Source organism: Equus caballus, chromosome 9 (assembly GCF_041296265.1).
Source record: "Equus caballus isolate H_3958 breed thoroughbred chromosome 9, TB-T2T, whole genome shotgun sequence".
In the NCBI taxonomy this organism is placed as follows: Eukaryota; Metazoa; Chordata; class Mammalia; order Perissodactyla; family Equidae; genus Equus; species Equus caballus.
Window position 1 is genome coordinate 55,258,125 of NC_091692.1, and position 12,863 is coordinate 55,270,987.

A 12,863-nucleotide genomic window follows, 5' to 3' on the forward strand; every position below is an offset into this window, starting at 1 on the left:
CCGTGGACAATTCAGTGGCATCAAATGCATTCACAATACTGCGCAACCATCACCGTGTTCATTTCCAAGACTTCTTTTCATCATCTCAAACAGAAACTCTGTCCCCATTAAACACTGCCTCCCCATGACCCTCAGCTCCAGCCCCTGTGAACTTCTATTCTTCCTTCCATCTCGATGAATTTGCCTGTGCTCGGCACGTCATGTAAGGGGAACCGTATCATAGGTGTCTTTCTGGGTTGCGTTTATTTCACTGAGCGTAAGGTTTGCAAGGTTCATCCACGTTGTACCATGTGTCAGAAGTTCATTTCTTTTTAGGGCTGAATCTTCTTCCTGGGAACTATTGCACAGAAACACCCAAATTACTTCTACCAATTTCCCCCGGCCCTGAAAATTAACACGGAGAACCTTTCAACACATTTCTTCTCCAGACTGGGGGGGCTCTGAGGAAAGGCCATTGTTACTGGAATAAGCAAGGGCAGGCTGGGAGTGGGGTCTCAGGGAAAGACGCCCTCAGGAGGTACCAGGGAATCCCCAAATGGATGGGAGGGTCTCAGCAGTAACTGAATTCAGGATGTGGTGGAGTCTCAGACCGGGTGCTAGTTCTCTGGCCGTGGGGTGAGGGGCTGGTGCTGCATGACAGGGAGAGAGGACGGCTCACCGTGTTCCTGGGACACCAGCCCCACGGGAGAGAGGGAAGGCTAGTGCGCCTTCCCGACGGACTGGTGGTGGGAAAAACTCAGCCTGGAGGAGACAGCCGTGTGCCCGGGGTAACCAGAAGGAATTACGTCTCCTTCAGCCAAAGCAGACAGCCCCTCGTCCTGGGCTCACTTTATCCAAATGGGAGCAAGAAGGAGGAAACAATTGAAGACGCTTCCAGATGTGAGATGTGTGGTGGCAGAGACTGTGCCTGGGAGATTCTGAAAGGCCTCACTGAAGTGACCTAGGCTGTGACCAGAAGGACAAGACTGAGCCACGCCTGCGTAGGTCCGGGAACAGGGAGTCGGGGGAAAGGCGCTGTTGGTGCTGAGACTCTGGGGCAGAAGTGAGCGTGAGCAGAGGAGGTCAGAAAGCTGCCCAGGCGGCTGGAGGGAGCCTGAGAAGCAACAGGAGCTGCGGCAGGGGCGGCGGTTAATGGGGCCAGACCGGGGAACCCGGTAGTCTGCGTTCATTTGGGTTTCTCTCTCACAACACTGCTCCCAAAAGTTGCACCTCTGAAGTACGAATATTGAACTTCTCCCGGTTTCCGTGGTCTAGGCATTGGGCACGGCTTAGCTGGGAGCCTCTGCCTCCAGGTCTCCGTGAAGCAGGACCTTCAGTCTCAACTGAGGCTAGACTAGGGGAGGATTTGCTCCCAAGTCACTCACACGGGTGGTGTCAGGAGTCATTGGGACTGAGAGTCTGAGTCTCCATGTGACTGTTGGCTGGGCGCTCCCTCAGATCTCGCCTCCCTTGGCCTCTACATAGGGCAACTGAAATCATCGCCACTTGCTATCTCATTTCCAGAAATGTGACAGAGAGAGAGCGCAAGAGATGGAAACAGAGGGGGAGATAAAGGGAGGGAACTCAGGAAAGCAAGCAAGAGGGAAGTGACAGAGTTTTTGTAATTAAAACTTGGATGTGACATTCCATCAGCTGGGCTGTATTCTATTGCTCAGAAACCAGTTACTCAGGATGTAGTGGTTCCACAAGGATGTGCACAGCAGGAGGGAGGGAGCGCTGGGAGCCTTGGTGGAGGCTGCCCACCACATAGGCCGACAATGAGGCGCTTGGGTCTGGTTCTAAGGCCAACAGGAGACTGGGAAAGGTTGAATGCTAGTGAATGACAATATCTGAATTTCCTCGAACTTCCAACCCTTGAAGGTGCAGACCTGACAAGGAGCCCCCAAGGGGCAGGGACTTTTCCCAAATCACACGGCTGGAATCCAGGCCTGTTTGGAGAGGTATTCCCGACTGCATCCACCCCTTCTTGTAATTCTTCCACCTCTAAGTTCGGGGACCAGACCCAGGCGGCACCACCTCCCAGATATGGGAGGCGTTATCACATGTCCACCCGAAGACGTCCCTGGGAATGTGTTTCTAGCGCCATCCCATCGTGCAGGTTGGGAGACTGGGGAGGCCCTGAGAGGCACAGTGGCTTTTCCAGGACACAGAACTGCTAGGAAAAAGGAGATCCGAACTGGGCGCTCTCTCTTCAAAGCTGGGGCGCTGGTTCCGATCCCAAGGAGCTGTGGGGAGGGCTGTGATGGAACTTTCTGTACAGCTCGGGAGATGACACGGGCAAGGAGGGTGAGCGGTCAACAGCCCCGAGGGGGCTTTGGGTGGGTCTGATGGAGGGAAGGGCCCCCCATCCTGGAACCTTGGAGACATGACCTCACTTCCTTGGCGACCGACCCCAACAGAGCTTAGAACTCTGGTCACCAGGCAGCCATTTTGTACACATAGCCCATTTGACCAGAGACACTCGACACAGGAGGATGTGTTCGTGTATCCCCTCTTTGCGAGGCTCTGGCGCACAGAGAGCCAACAATGACAGTCTTCTCCAGCGCTGTCGACACTGGCTGAGACCGCACCTCCAAGACCTCAGGCCATTCGGAAGAAGGAACCCTCAGGTAACACAAGGCAGCCCAGGGCGGGCCACTCCGGGTCAGGCCACAAGTGTGATCCCACCCTCCCATGCGGGCAGCCCCACACCCCTTGACCCTTATTGTGTGTGTGTGTTGGCGGGCATGGAGTGACGGAAGGCAGGGATGAGCGTGGAGCTACCCTGGACGGGAGCAGACGGTTAGGGCTTGGAAGCCTGGCGGTATGTCGTGTTCATATCCCAGGTGGTGGCTGGCAGGATGGAAGGTGAGTGCTGGGAGCCAAGCCGCCCTACCCGTAGGTGAATCCCAAGCCCGTGAGGTGTCATCTCATTCCCTCCCTGTCTGGAGGTCTATGCGGATGCCCCTCTGTCTGTGCTCGGTGTGCGGGAGAGTTTTCCCCCTGTGGGCAAGTGCAGGCAGGCCCCTGCTACCTGCCGCCGCGGCCACCGGACGCTGTCTTTGCAGAGCTCCACCCAGGAGATGGTCCAGGAGCTGGCGCATGGGTCCTACGGCTCCATCTCCCTGGACAGGGGGCAAGTGCAGCAGACCACCGACCTTGCCCGGGGCTGGACTGAGGGGAGAGTGAGTGACACCCGGGGCCCTGAGATCACCGGGGTGTGTCCACAATCCAGAGTCAAATCTGGAGCCCTCCCCTGGACCCGCCCAGGGCTTTCCCACTGGAGTGTCCCAAGGGCCCAGTCCCAAAGGAATCTGGACTTCCACGCCTCCTCACCAGCTACCTAGGAGGGTGGGAAGTCGCTCTTTCCTAACCCTAGGCGGAGTAGACAAAACACTGATGTTTGCGCTTCACACTCGGCCAGGGGCATCTTTGAAATCTGCCATTTTCTGAATCTGAAACCTCTGTAACGAGGGTCTCAAACCTCCCTTTCGTGTAAAAGAAAGAAAAACCAGCGTCCTTTCTTGTAGTCAGCCAGATCCTCACAGCGTCTGTCTGCCCGTGCACTGTCTCCCGACTGGGGAGGGCTGAGGTTCCCACCAGACATTTCCCTTCATGTCAGGAGCACATGAAGCCTCAGGTGGGGGAGCGGGGGAGTCCTGCAGCCCTGGCTTAGGGCGGTTCTCAGTTCCGACCCACAGGACCCTGAGCAGCCACTTGGCAGCCCGAAGCTTCCGTCCTCTCATCTCTAGAATGGGGATGTTTGTGTTGGATTCGCTGGTCAGTGCTCTTAATGCACGCTTTGGTGCGGGGCGGTCTGTCCTTGCCAAGCCAGCCAAGTGTCCTGAGGAACTCATCGTATAATCCTCCCCCCGCCCAAACTCAAATTGGACTTTTCAAGCCTGGAAACCGGTTGGCTGTGGGCAATCCTGTCCCTCCTCTGCACACATCCCTGAGGGGCTCACAGTTCCTGGGGGACCTCCAGACCTTGACTTCCTGGAGGTTCACGCTGGTGCTGGTGACTCTGTGTCCTTCCTCATCTCACCCAGCGCGGAGAGTCACTCGGGCAGCGGAATGAGGCCTGCAGGATGCGGGCCCTCCAGGCAGGCCTGCTGGAGAGGCTGCCGCCGTCCATAGGACCAGCCTTGGCGCCTCGAAACATGGCCAACGTCACCACCATCGTGTTTGACTGCGCGGCTGTCCTCACCTCCCACGGGGTCCTGGACCACCTACTTGCTACGTGAGTGCCCAGCCCCTCCTCAGCACAGTGGTGACTCTGCCCACTGCCAGCTGTGTGTCTTGGAAACGGCCCTCCATCTCTCTGAGCTTCGATTGCTCCTCTGCAAAGTGGAGTGGGAGAGGATAAACTTCATCGGGTTCTGGTGGGCACGAATGGGATGAGCCACGGCAGGTGCTTCCCTGGGGCCTGGCTCTACAGAAGGGGCTGAGAGACGTGCCGTGGTTGTTCCTGGTTATTCTTTCCCTCTCCCCGATGAAGAGCAGTCTGCTCCCCCATCGCTGGGATGGGGCCTTTCTGAGTTTGCAAAGGCACACGGAAAGCACTCTGGCAGGGAGTGTGGGATTCCATGCAGCTGGTCGTGGGGCGGGTCCTTGGAGTAGCCAAGGAGGGGTCTCCGGGGCCGCAGAGGGGCCCCAGGCCCACTCAGCTACCGGGGATGCTTCTGGTTGGAGTTCATTCGAGAACACTGTATATTAAGCACCTGTGACATGCGGGAGCTTTAGAGACACTTGGCACAACGCAGTGAATGAAGCAGACACAGCCCCTGGACCCCCGCAGCAGCCTGAGACTCAGATAGTCACACACCATATCATCCACAGATCCTGTCCCCCGCCTGTCCCAGGGGATGCCCTCCTATGCTCCTTTACGACTGGAGGCCTCTTCCCACGTTCTCATGCATGATGGACCCCAGCGCCAACTAAAGACCTGAGTGTTCTTTGAGTGCCAGACGAGGGCCTCCTGTCTCCACAGAACAGGGCTGGGGGAGAACAAGAGGACAGAGGACTGTGGCTGGGGCGGGCCCGGCACAACTCTGATCTCACTCATCTTTTGATTCCTCTGGGAGGGCTGAGGTCTGATGGCTTCTACTGCAAGGGGATAGGAGTGAAAGAGAGCTGTGGGTGGGGTCCCAGAGCCCCTGGGAACCAGAGGGGAGGCTGGCTTGAGCTGTTCCCTGGCGACCCATCCCCACCACAGTCCCGTCTCCCTCCGCTTCCCCTTCTCCATATCCACCCCTTCTGACCACCACCAGCAGGCCCAGAAGAGAAGGGGTGTTAGCGAGCCGCTCACACATCGGCCTCAGTCCTCAGTCCACTTGCACAAGGGCGTGGAGGGCTGGGCTGGACTGTGTCCAGCCTCTTTGCGAGAAGAGTGGCAGTGGGAAGAAGAGACTCACACAAACCCCGTGTTCCACCTGCTGGATGAGCAGGCCTGCCACTGCCAGGATGGCCACACAGGAGTCAGCGCCGGGGTGGGACTCCCCCCTGGTGGAAAGGGGCAGGCACAGGGCCCAGACCCAAAGCAGGGTGCCTTGGGAGGACAGTGTGGAAGCGACGGCCAGGCCTCTGGCTCTGTGGCCCAACTGCTTCCGCCCAGTACCGCGTCTTCTATGGTGGGAACCTGGCTGGACCCAATGCAGGATTTCTGGGAGCCCACGCCCTTTCCCTCTTTCAGGATGCGGCTGGCCTCTCTGCGTGTCATCTGGCCTGGGTCGCACCTGGGAGGCCCTGCCTACCTTCCCCAGGTCCAGCTGCAACATCTGGGGCCCAGGAGGGCAGAGCTGGAAGGTGAGGGCACAGCAGTCTGGGAAGACTGTCTGCGGTGGGGTTCACGGGCTGGGGTTCCCTTCAAGACAGCGGAGTCTCTCCTGTCTTGTAAAGTCGGGTACGTAGGTGAAACTTTCTCTTTCTCCCGCTGCAGCGCCAGTTCCAGAGCTCCTGCCGGCTCTAGAGCCAGAGCAAGGGCCAGCTCCGGGGCCAGAGGCAGCTCCAGCTGTAGTTCCACCGTCCGCGCCGGAGCTGGAGGCGGCCTCACCACCAGCAGCCTCACCTCCAGCAGCCTCACCTCCATCGGCCTCTCCAGGGCCGGAGCGAGCGCCATCAGCTTCAGCCCCAGTGCCAGCTTCTGAGCTGGAGCAAGATGCGCCATTGACTTTTGGACGATCTCTGCCTCCAGCTGCCGAAGTCACCGCAGAAGCGAGCGCCGAGCTGAGAGAGGAGAGGCCTAAGCTGCTGGACTTCCCTCCGAAGCTGGTGGCCGAGCAGCTGACCCGGATGGATGCGGTGAGCAGCGGGGCTCTTGGGCTAGGTGGGGCCCGCCTTGGTGGGCCATCAGCTGCCCCAGACCTCCTGTTCCCTCAGCCGCAATCCAACGATGTGGGTGCAAGTCACAGCTCCCCCACTCACCCACCGGGTGACCTGGGCCACCTTCTGGCCCCCAAGTCCTTGCTGTCCCCACATGGACAGTAGAGAGCACACCAAGGGCGGGCACCTGCTGGGCAGAGTGGCTGTGCGGATGGATGAGGTCGAACAGAGAGGAAGCGGGGCAGAGAACAGCCCTCTGGTGGGGGAGGGAAGCTCACTGGAGTGCTGCCAAGTCCTGGGTCACTCACCCATCGGCCCAGGAGGCCTCAACAGCCTCCGTACTTATTAGACACCTAGTGCGTCCTTACCTACATGGAAGACAGGCAAACAAAGCCCATGGTTGTTGCTGCCTCGGGGGAACGTGCAGCTGAAAGGGGAGTGGGACCAGGGGGTGATGAGAACGGGTGGAAGATGCCCCTTGAGATGGGCAGGTGTGAGCCGTGTTCTGGTGCTTGGGGGAAGCAAGACTGGGCTGCGAGCCAATGGGACTTCTCTTCCCCGCCCCTATTGGGTCCTCGGTCATCCTGCGCTGGGCGGCCTCAGCGGACACAGACAAAACCCAGAGACTCCCAGAAGCTTCAGGCCACCTCCTCAGGTTCCTGAGCTGCAGCTGACCAGTGCCTCCTGCCTGGGGCTGCGGGGGCCTGCAGACTCTGAGCTCGGGTGTGGCAGGGTCAGGTGACAGTCCCCATCCTCCCCAGGAGCTGTTCAAGAAGGTGGAGCCCCGCCACTGCCTGGGTTTTGTGTGGTGCCAGCGGCCCAATGGGAGCAAGGAGTACCTGGCTCCCACGGTTCGGGCCACTATCAACCAGTTTCTTCACGTGTCCGGCTGCGTCATCACGACGTGCCTTGGGGACCTCAGCATGACGGCCCAGGACAGGGCCAGAGTCGTCGAGCTGTGGATTCAGGTGGCCAAGGTCAGTAGCGGCAGGGCCCAGGGAGCCCCTCCCTGGAGTCAGGGGGACTGCCCCTTCTCCTCTCGCAGCTTTCAGCCTTGAAGTCGGTGGTCTGGGCCTCGGCAAAGTCCTAGGCCCCTTGCTGCCAAGGGCCTGCTGACCTTGAGTGCTGGTCCCAGTGGTGGGAAGCTCCCTTCCCGCCCTGGGTTGAGCTAAAATCTTCCTGCCCGCGAGCGTTACTCATCAGCTCCCAGGTGTGCCCTCCCTCGCTTCCCTGGGCATCTGCCTCATCCAGGACAGCAGAAGCCCACGAGGGGACACAAGCCAGAGGAAGCAGGGCTCCAGCCCGCCGTCGCAGCTCATTCCCTTCCCTTCCTCAGGAGTGCCGAGTCCTTGGAAATTATGCGTCCCTGCGTGCCATCGTGTCTGCTCTGCAGAGCCCCTCCATCAGCCGTCTGCAAAAGACATGGGGACGAGTTGCCAGGTGGGTAGGCCGTGCTCCATCCAAGCACCACCAGGGCGGACCAGACATCCCCCGTGCGACTGCCATGGACCCCTCATTCAGCTAGGACCATCTGGGAGGCAGCGGACCCTAGGGATGGGGACTGGCCTCCTTGCTCGGGTCTCTGAGACTCTCTGAGACCCTAGGCAGTGGCTCCCCCCTTGTCACATCCTGGATTGAGCCACACTGGAGATTTCCAAGGGTGTACTTCGCAGCAACGGAGCCCTCATCGGCAACCAACGCTGTTAGAAACAATGTGCTCAGTCGGAGTGGGAATGGAGGCCCCAGGTGACCGCAGGAGAGCCTCCACCCGAGTCCCACGGTGACCTCAGAGCTCCGAAGAACCCGGGGAAAACCCTCGTCCAGGCCCCAGGCCCTTTGAACCTTCCGGGTTCTCAGCCAAAGGCATTTCGCCTTCAACCGCCCCGGGTTTTCTTTCCTCCTTTCCTCTCCCCTCAGGAAGAGCTCTCGAAAGTTGAAGAGGTTCATCAAAGACCAGTGGGTGAGCAGGAGGCAGCTGGTGAAGGTAAGACGGAGGCTGCACATCTGGAAGGAGGGGGAGCGAGAGGGGAGGGGACCCGGCAGGATGAGCTTTGGTTCTCCTGTCACGTGAAGTTGGTCAGGAAAAGATGGACAGGAAGAGGGATGTGCTAGCTCCATGGGCAGGTGGGGGCAGTTTGGGACAGGAGGCCAGGGGCATGGGATAGAATGGTGCGGGCTGGACTGTTCCAGGAGGCTGAGGACCTGGCAGAAGGTGCCGGTGTCTGGCTTCCATGCTGCTCCATCAGCTGCCCTGCATCTTCCTCCTGGCCACTGGCTGGAGCGAGTGGGCGGGCTTCCTTTCTTCCGAAGTCAGCCCAGTCTGTGCTCAGGAAGCCAGGGCCCCACTGCTCCTTCTGTCTTCACTGTGCCTCGCAAGAAGGGCACCCTGCCTGCCTGAGGGATGGGCACTGCCGGATCCCACGGGCCGGGGGCACTCAGGGGCTTCCCAGCCTTGGGACGGACACTGGACCTGGGACAGATCTGTGTCCCCTCGGTGACTCCCCACTCTGGCCCCTAAAGTGGGCGCTGCAGACAGTCCCAGTGGGATGCTCACCCAGGTCCTTGTTGGCGATGACATGTGCCCCGGAGGGCAAGGGCAAGTGCCCAGGGAACTGATGGCTTCTTCAGGGATCCTTCCCGCCCAGACGTCAGAAGTTTCCTCGTAAAACAGAAAGGAAATGCCACCCCGCAGTGCCCTGGTCGCCCCCTCCCCTGCTAGTCAGACGTGGCATTCGGGGTCCCCATCCTGAGCGGATGAAGAAAGAATTCTGTGCAGGGGAACTCCCTGAGGGGATCCTAGGGAGCTGAGGGCTTTAGCAAGGCCTTGGCCTCGGCCTGGGATCAGAGACTCCTGGGCGTTGGGGCTGGCAGAAGCCACTTGACCAGGCCTCCTGAGACACCTCATCTCCCTCCATCCGTGGCTCGGCCCAGCTGGGGGCCCGAACACAGCCTGAGAGTCCCGAGGACAGCACTGTGGTCAGCGGCTGGGCAGAGGGTGGTGTGAAGGCAGAGGAGACAGGGGCCTGTGGCTGGGAGGGGGAGCAGCCTCTCCTCTGGGGCCCCCTGAGCAAGTCCCTGCCCCTGTGTGGGCCTTGGTCTCCTCATCTGGGAGCCAGAGGGAGATGAGCCGTGGTGCAGGCCTCACAGTGGGTGCCGAGGCTCAAGGGTGGGGAGGAATGTGGGGAGCTTGGACCTGGCTCCAGAGGCAGGCTTGAGCGGAGAGCAGTGATGACGGTCAGATGACGCTTGGGCCTCAGGAGACTGTGGGAGGCAGACAGAGTTCGTCAAACCTTCCAGACGAGGTAACAGGTTCAGGGAGGCCTGGGCGGGCCCAAGGTCACACAGGAGTGAGTGTTGGAGCTGGGATGGCTCTGGAATCAGAGCACCCTGGAGGCGGGAGCCGCAGGGGCACCAGGTGACTGGGGCCACATGTCCAGGGTCCCCGATCTGGGAGGGGTCTGGGAGGACACTTGGAGGGGAGCGTCGGCTCACTGGCCCTGTCAACACCCTGGCAGGAGGCGACCTCTATGTTGACCAGCCTGGAGACGGGCCCCACAGGTGCCCAGAAGGTAAGGGTGCCTGTGGAGGAGGGGCCCAGGAGTCGCAGGAGAGGGGACTCCCCTTCCTAGCCGGAGGTCTCTACCAGCAGAGAGGGAGCCTTTCTCCTCCAGCCCTGCTCCTGGTGCCACAGACCTGAAATGCCTGCATTGGAAGTGACCAGGAGGAGGCCTGGAACGGATGGGCGCACAACGGATTTGGGACAGGGAGGGGCGGGGACCACGTACCCTGGGTTTTGCCAGAGCCGGCTGCTGGGAGGTGCCTGGAGGAGTTTGGGGTTCCTGGAGGAGAGAAGAGGAGGAAATTGGGGGGAGGCCGCCTAGGTGGGTAGCTTGGGCTGGGCAGGAGGCTGGGGTGAGGAGTGGAGGAGAGGTCTTTGACGGCTCCTGAGAGCGGGATCTCATCACCGTCTCCACCCCGCTGGCACAGGGGCTCATCCCCTTCCTTGGCACATTCCTCAATTACCTACTGCTGCTGGACACCAACATGGAGGATTACCTGGAGGTGAGTGAGCCTGGAGGTGGAGCTGGGGATCAGGATTCGGAGATTTGGGAGGAGAGACTTGCACTGAGGCTTGAGCTCACAACCCTTGGCAGAGTCCTCTCGTGAGGGCCTCACAGCCACCCCGGGAGCTGGGTGTCATGGCCATCTTAGTGATGAGTGAATATAGGATCCAGGTGAGCCGCCAGTCCAGGCTGCCTGACTGCGGAGCTGCTGGAGGGTGTGTCTGAGCTGGACTCAGCCTCTCCCTCAGGCCCCGCCCCTGCAGGGAGTGAAGCCAGGCCCCTCCAAGGCAGGAAGCACACGAGTGGCTGAGCATCCCTTCCTGCCTGAGGCCTCAGTCTGTCTGTCTGTCAGAGAGGGCTGTCTTAGAATGTCCCTGAGCCATAGCCCCGTGGCCTCCTTGCTCTGGAGCTCAGAGTCTTGCCCGGGACCCATTCCCGTTTCTGGTAGCGCCTGCTCCCTGGTCGACCCTGCTGGTAGTGCAACCTGAGAAAGGGTGGAGACGGGGGCTAGCTATGGGCTAAGGGGGCTGTTGCTCATGGGCTTTGGCTCTCTGCCTTCCAGGGAAATGAGATCAATTTTGAGAAAAGGAGTGAGGTGAGCAGCTGTGGCCTCCCCGTGCGGAGGGTGGGGCTGTGGCAATCAGAGACTCCTCCGGGGAAGACCTTCTCTGGCCCGATGCCTTGGGCCTTGCTTTCCTTGGGAGAGTTCGGCACCCAGAGCTGGGAAAGCCGTCCCATTGGTGCGTGGGGGAAGGGGCTGGCACCAAGGACACCTTCCTGCAGGAGGAGCTATTTCAAGCCAACTGTGAGAACGAGCAAGTCCTGCACGGAATTGGAGGGAAGGAGGGTTCCCATGTGGGCCAAGACCCCAGACCAGCTCCTTGACCCTCTTCTCACCTGTCTGAGTCCCCAGCACGGTCCCCCACCCAGGCCCCGTCTGCATCATGTCCTTTCTCCCAGGAATTCAAAGTCACCGAGCAGATCTTCCTGCTCCAGGAGGCAGTCCATCTTTACCACATTGAGGCTGAGGAGCGATTTGGGGCCTGGTTCGAGGCCATGGAGCCCCTCAGCGAGGATGAGAGGTGAGGCGGGGCAGGAGTTGGTGAGGGCAAGGCGGACTCTCTCTGATGGCCAGCTCCAGGGAGCCCGTGCCCGTGGCTTCCGGGTCAGTCCCGGGGCTTGTCGCATGGTCACCCGTGGGGCCCTGGGACTCCAACTGCTGGCCGTCTCTGGGAGGGTCACCTGAGGTGTGGCTCCCGGTAGCTGAAAAGTCCCCTCTGTCCTTTAGCTACAGCCTGTCCTGCCACCTGGAGCCCCCACAGGAGAGGGCCGGCAAGATGCGCCGGTTTTTCCTGCCCAAGAAGAACCGCGCGTCTCTCAGCTCAGGGCTCGGTGAGTGTCCAGACAGGCAGGGACTGAAGCCAGGGGCTCCGGAAAGCTTCGGGCTAAGCACGGGCCTAGGGAGATGGACAGCCGGCACGGGGATCCCAGCTCCACTGCTGACCAGGCCTGTGAGGGACAATTCCCTTGACCTTTGTGGGACTCAGCTTCCTCTTCTGTGAAATGGGTGAAGCGAAATGCCAGCTCCCATGTCAGGGACAATGGGGTAGTGTTGACTGAACACTCAGGACAAGGTTTGGAGCAGAATGCAGTGGGGCTGAGGTGTTGGGCTGGGATACTGGTGTGACCCCCCCAATCATCAGTGTCTTCTCTTCAGTCACCAGACCCCTGACGCAGAACCCAGCAACAGTGGCAGATCCCGGTCCTTCCAACAGCTCGAGTGCAGCCTGCTCTTCAGCGGCGGGGACGCGGCTGGGAAACACGCGGGGCCCCAGGCCGGCTCCTCCCATGCTGATGGGGAGAAGAACATTCTAAGCCTTTTCCTGGGAGCCCTGGAGCCCAAGAGGGAGGGGACGACCCCACCCCACAGGCCTGGCAGCTCCACCCCAGCGCCTGTTTACCACTTGGGAAGGGGCCGTATTTCTTTCGTGTTAGTAGTTAGTGCTAGTTTTGAATTTGATGTTAAAATCCTGTTTCTGTTCGAGCCTGCGAGTCACGGTCTGGTTCTTTCCCCTCCTGTGCTCGTGTCAAGGAGACACAGACTCTCGCGTTCCTCCTGGAATGAAGAAATCTTGCAGGGTCTCGGCTTATTGTATGTGAGAGAAGGGAGAAGGGCCAGGCCCCTCCCTGGATACTGAGGGACACCTCCGCGCCCCCCCTTACTCAGAGGACGGCTTCATTTCAGTGTGGTTCACGTGGGCCAGGAGCAGAGACAGCACCCAGAGCTCCTGGCATTTAGAGGGTGGAGGTACTTTCACAGGCAGAGCCACAACCACTGGAATGCGGGTGTCTTTAAAATGGCACGGGCCAGCACCACGACCTGCCCCAGGACAGTGGCTGCTCTTCCACCCCTTTGGAGGAGAGGCCACGTGTTCGGCTTCTCTTGTGGAGGTTCCTCTTCACCAGATGTTAGGAACTTGTCGTTTTCTAATGAGGCTC

The 12,863-nt window shown here is 60.1% G+C and overlaps 1 protein-coding gene across 1 annotated transcript; it reads left to right on the top strand.

Annotated features, from left to right (window-relative positions):
* Window positions 1-2,410: 2,410 nt before the first annotated feature.
* On the top strand, window positions 2,411-12,406 carry LOC138915561 (ral guanine nucleotide dissociation stimulator-like). Its single transcript, XM_070222315.1, has 14 exons — window positions 2,411-2,609; window positions 3,048-3,164; window positions 4,029-4,219; window positions 5,672-5,784; window positions 5,918-6,279; window positions 7,062-7,277; window positions 7,637-7,740; window positions 8,218-8,284; window positions 9,816-9,869; window positions 10,288-10,362; window positions 10,927-10,959; window positions 11,325-11,446; window positions 11,653-11,756; window positions 12,082-12,406. Exons 1-14 carry the CDS (start codon window positions 2,475-2,477, stop codon window positions 12,237-12,239), a joined length of 1,851 nt encoding a protein of 616 aa, XP_070078416.1. The 5' UTR covers window positions 2,411-2,474; the 3' UTR covers window positions 12,240-12,406.
* Window positions 12,407-12,863: the final 457 nt, after the last annotated feature.

Coding starts and splice junctions, on each gene's coding strand:
- LOC138915561 (XM_070222315.1), top strand. CDS start 2,475: ATGTGTTCGTGTATCCCCTCTTTGCGAGGCTCTGGCGCACAGAGAGCC. Junction 2,610..3,047: donor TCGGAAGAAGGAACCCTCAG/GTAACACAAGGC, acceptor CTGTCTTTGCAG/AGCTCCACCCAGGAGATGGT. Junction 4,220..5,671: donor CTGGACCACCTACTTGCTAC/GTGAGTGCCCAG, acceptor TCCCTCTTTCAG/GATGCGGCTGGCCTCTCTGC.